The following is a 3,481-nucleotide window of genomic DNA, read 5'->3' on the forward strand; positions in this document are numbered from 1 at the left end:
ACACCCCCCCTGCCCCCCCCCCCCCCTTCTCGCCCCGACACCCCCCCACCCCCCCACAGGAGGCGCTCAGCAAAGCGCAGAGCCGTGACCCCCCTTCACAAAAGGCTGCCTGCCTGCATGGACAGATGCACGGCTCCCTGAAAGAGTCAAACCCCAACCCCCTCTTACCCACCCTCTCTCGCACTCACCCCCCTCTCACACACACACACACACACACACACACACATGGGCACACACACCCACACACACACAAACACACACTCCTCCTTCCACTGCTCCTGCTCCCCCGCTCCCAGCCCTCTGAACCCCTCCCTCCCTTCTCAGTCTGATCATCCGACACCGCCACTACAGCTTAAACCACCTAATGCAGGAAATTCACGCACACACACACACACACACACACACACACATACACACACACACACAAACACACGCACACACACATGCAAGGCGAGTGTGGGGCAGCCTCTAAATCAAACGTGCGTCTTAAGTTCTGCGGCATTATCGAGGTGATGAAAGTGCTGTTACCTAATTAAAGAGAATGATATAAATTATGTGCCGGGACCCTGGCACTTGTCTGCAGTGTGTTCGCCCCGTCCCACCCCCCACCCCCATCACTTCTCTTCCCTTCACTATATGAGTCTGCATCACTGGCATTACAACATAAGCCTGGTGAGCGCTGCAGTTTCTAATGACCTCAACACACAACGCGTTCCCTTATGAGACTACTTTCATTTCCTATCTCCTACTGGAAAAAAACATTATCAAATAATGCATGATGCAATTACTTTGTGCATTTTCTTTTTTCTTAAAAAAAGATCCCTTTCAGTGGACTATTCACTCCGACCCAGACATTAGTTGAGCTAAGAGCAGTAATACTGTCCTGGTAGTCCAGTTCCTTGTTATTGTCACAGTTCTTTGACTTTTTTTTTTATACATAAATACAGATTCAAATATTTTACACCCTGGCATCAAGTGAATAGAGCCTTCTATTGCCTTGCTTTCTTCAACCCACAGCCTTCAACTTCACTTTGTTTGTGGAGAACACTTATTTACCTGTTCCTCAGAATCACACCTTGATAGTGCTGAACTTTTCTTAACCTGACATTACTTTGTCGGTTCAGTCCTCGATTTGTATGTAATGTAAGTATATGTGTGTGTCTGTGTGTGTGTGTGTGTGTGTGTGTGTGTGTAAGGGGATTTGGGGACCTGTAGAGTGTCTGAATATTTAAACTCCAGTAAAAGCCTTTGCAAAGCCCTGTGCTGCCTCTGGCTAAGCCCACAAGATGTGACATGCTGGGAAATGAAAAAGCAATAGCACTTACGGAATTCATCAAGAAAGAACAATGGCTAAAGGAATAGTCCAAGTTCAGAAGAACTTAAAAAGAAAAAGAATGGCCCAAGACCGGGGTATGTGCGAAAAGTACTATAGGCAGGTCTGATGGCAACAGAAACAAACAAACAAACAAAACAAAACAAAACAGACAAACAAAAACAAAACAAAGAAGTCACGTTGGCCTGGACCTCTCAGTAGGTGAACACCAGATCCGAGATGCTGGGCACAAGCAAGTCGCCGGAGATCATCTCGTTGACCTCCGGGGTGCAGTAGTCGGGGAAGTCAAAGTGGGATCCTGAGTTGGTGTGGAATGCCTCAAAGTCCTTGTCGAGGGAAGAGCAGTCCATCGGCATGCTGTCAAAGTTGGCGTTGGAGATGATATGCAGAATCTCCTCGTCGAGCTCCTCGTCTGACGAGGCCGAGGCTGATGACGAGGTCGATGACACGAAGGAGGAGGAGCTGGTGGAGGTGGGTGAGGAGGACCTTCCGGCGTGGGACTCCCTGCGCGCCTCCTGGTGGGCCCGGGAGTCCAGTGCTCCCTGGGAGGCGCTGTCCGGGGACAGGCTTGGGCTCGCTCCCCCTGGGTAGGAGGAGGTGGGCAGGCTGACGCAGAGCTGGGAGGCTGGCGGTTGGTCCCGCCGGGGGATCCCAGGAGCCGGCTGCTGCTGCGGCGGCGGCTGCTGGTGGTTGTGGTTGTGGTAGTGGGGGACACCCAGGCTGGTCCGGCTGGGGTCGCCTTGCGAGAGCTCGGTCGAGCTGGTCACCTTTACATCCACTGTGTCGTCATCGCTGGCACTCGGGCTGTAGCACTTGAACTTATTGCTGCTGAAGTTCACTTTGTGTCTGGAGGAGGAAGAGGAGGAGGGTTTGCCCTTGAGCCCTTTGCTGGTGAAAGAGTTGGAACGCTGGGATGACTTGCCACCCTTCGTTGGGACTTTCTCCCCGATTTTGACCGGCGTGGAGCTCTTGCTCTTCTTCCGGGGCCGGTACTTGTAGTCGGGGTAGTCGGCCATATGCTTCAGCCGCAGCCTCTCAGCCTCCTTGATGAACGGGATTTTCTCGTAATCTGGTAGCATCTTCCAGCGCTTTCCGAGCCTCTTGGATATTTCGGCGTTGTGCATGTCGGGCCACTGCTCCATGATCTTTCTCCTCTCAATCTGGGACCACACCATGAAGGCGTTCATCGGCCTCTTGATGTGTCCAGATGGGGTCTTGCACCAGTTTGGGTCCTTGTTGGGAGGCGTGTGCCCAAAAACCTCATCTCCATCTTCAGCCCCGAGTCCAACATAAACGTCTTGGGTCGAATCACTGTCCATGGCTGTTGGGTATTTGTGGCACCTTTGCTGAACCATGTTGCAGATGTTAACTCTATACTGAGTTCTCCCTGCTGTCATCCATAGCCAGACGCTTGAACACCACGGTTGTCTCACATCAATGCCACCCTCTGGTCTACAGGACAAGAAGACAAGAAGCTATCAGCTCACTACTACTGCAAAAAGTGAACAGTGCAGTTGTTTAAACATTTAGACACTTGGCACTTGGCTGCCTGCAACTGTTTTCTGTGGACCTTTTTTCCTCTATATGATGTTTAATCACTCAGGGTTCAAGTCAAGTCAAGGTAAAATTAGTATACATATATTAATATATTTTATTTAAAAAAAATATCATGTTAATGTTTTTACACCTTTAAAATTAAATAAAAAATATATATAATTTTGACTTCTCTATTTGGAAGTTTCATAATTACATTTTTACAATAGACAAGTTTCAACTGCCAAATGATATGTTATGTCATGATATGTCAAAAGTGCATTTAAAGGTACCAAAATGTCTTACCTCAACAAAAGACAACCTATTCAGAAGTAGTTTTCCTTTTCCACGATTGTGCTGAATGTCACACCGGTGATGAAGTGGTCCAGTTCAGTACAGAACACTCAAAGCTCTCAACGGTGCCGTAGTTGTGGCTGAGATGCTGGTCTGTGTGTCTGTGTGTGTGTGTGAGTGCGTGCGTGTGTGTGTGAGAGAGAAAGAAACGCGAGGCTATGCTCCAGTCTCTGTCTGCTTCTGCGTCTGTTGCTGTTTCTTGCTGCTGCGCCGGTAGGCTTTCCTGTGTGTGTGCAGACTCCTCGGTATCTCTCTCTCTGT

The 3,481-nt window shown here is 49.4% G+C and overlaps 1 protein-coding gene across 1 annotated transcript in view; it reads right to left on the reverse strand.

The window, feature by feature from the left end:
* Positions 1-311: 311 nt before the first annotated feature.
* Positions 312-3,481, reverse strand: part of sox12 (SRY-box transcription factor 12) — a 3,277-nt gene continuing 107 nt past the window's right edge. The window contains exons 1-2 of the mRNA XM_062545981.1: positions 3,173-3,481; positions 312-2,785 (exon numbers count right to left, since the gene is read on the reverse strand). The exon at positions 3,173-3,481 is cut by the window's right edge and continues 107 nt beyond it. Of these exons, the coding sequence (XP_062401965.1) occupies positions 1,528-2,730 (1,203 nt within the window). The 5' untranslated portion in view covers positions 2,731-2,785; positions 3,173-3,481 and the 3' untranslated portion in view covers positions 312-1,527. The remainder of the gene's footprint in view (positions 2,786-3,172) is intronic.

Source organism: Sardina pilchardus, chromosome 9, assembly GCF_963854185.1.
Source record: "Sardina pilchardus chromosome 9, fSarPil1.1, whole genome shotgun sequence".
Taxonomy (NCBI): Eukaryota; Metazoa; Chordata; class Actinopteri; order Clupeiformes; family Clupeidae; genus Sardina; species Sardina pilchardus.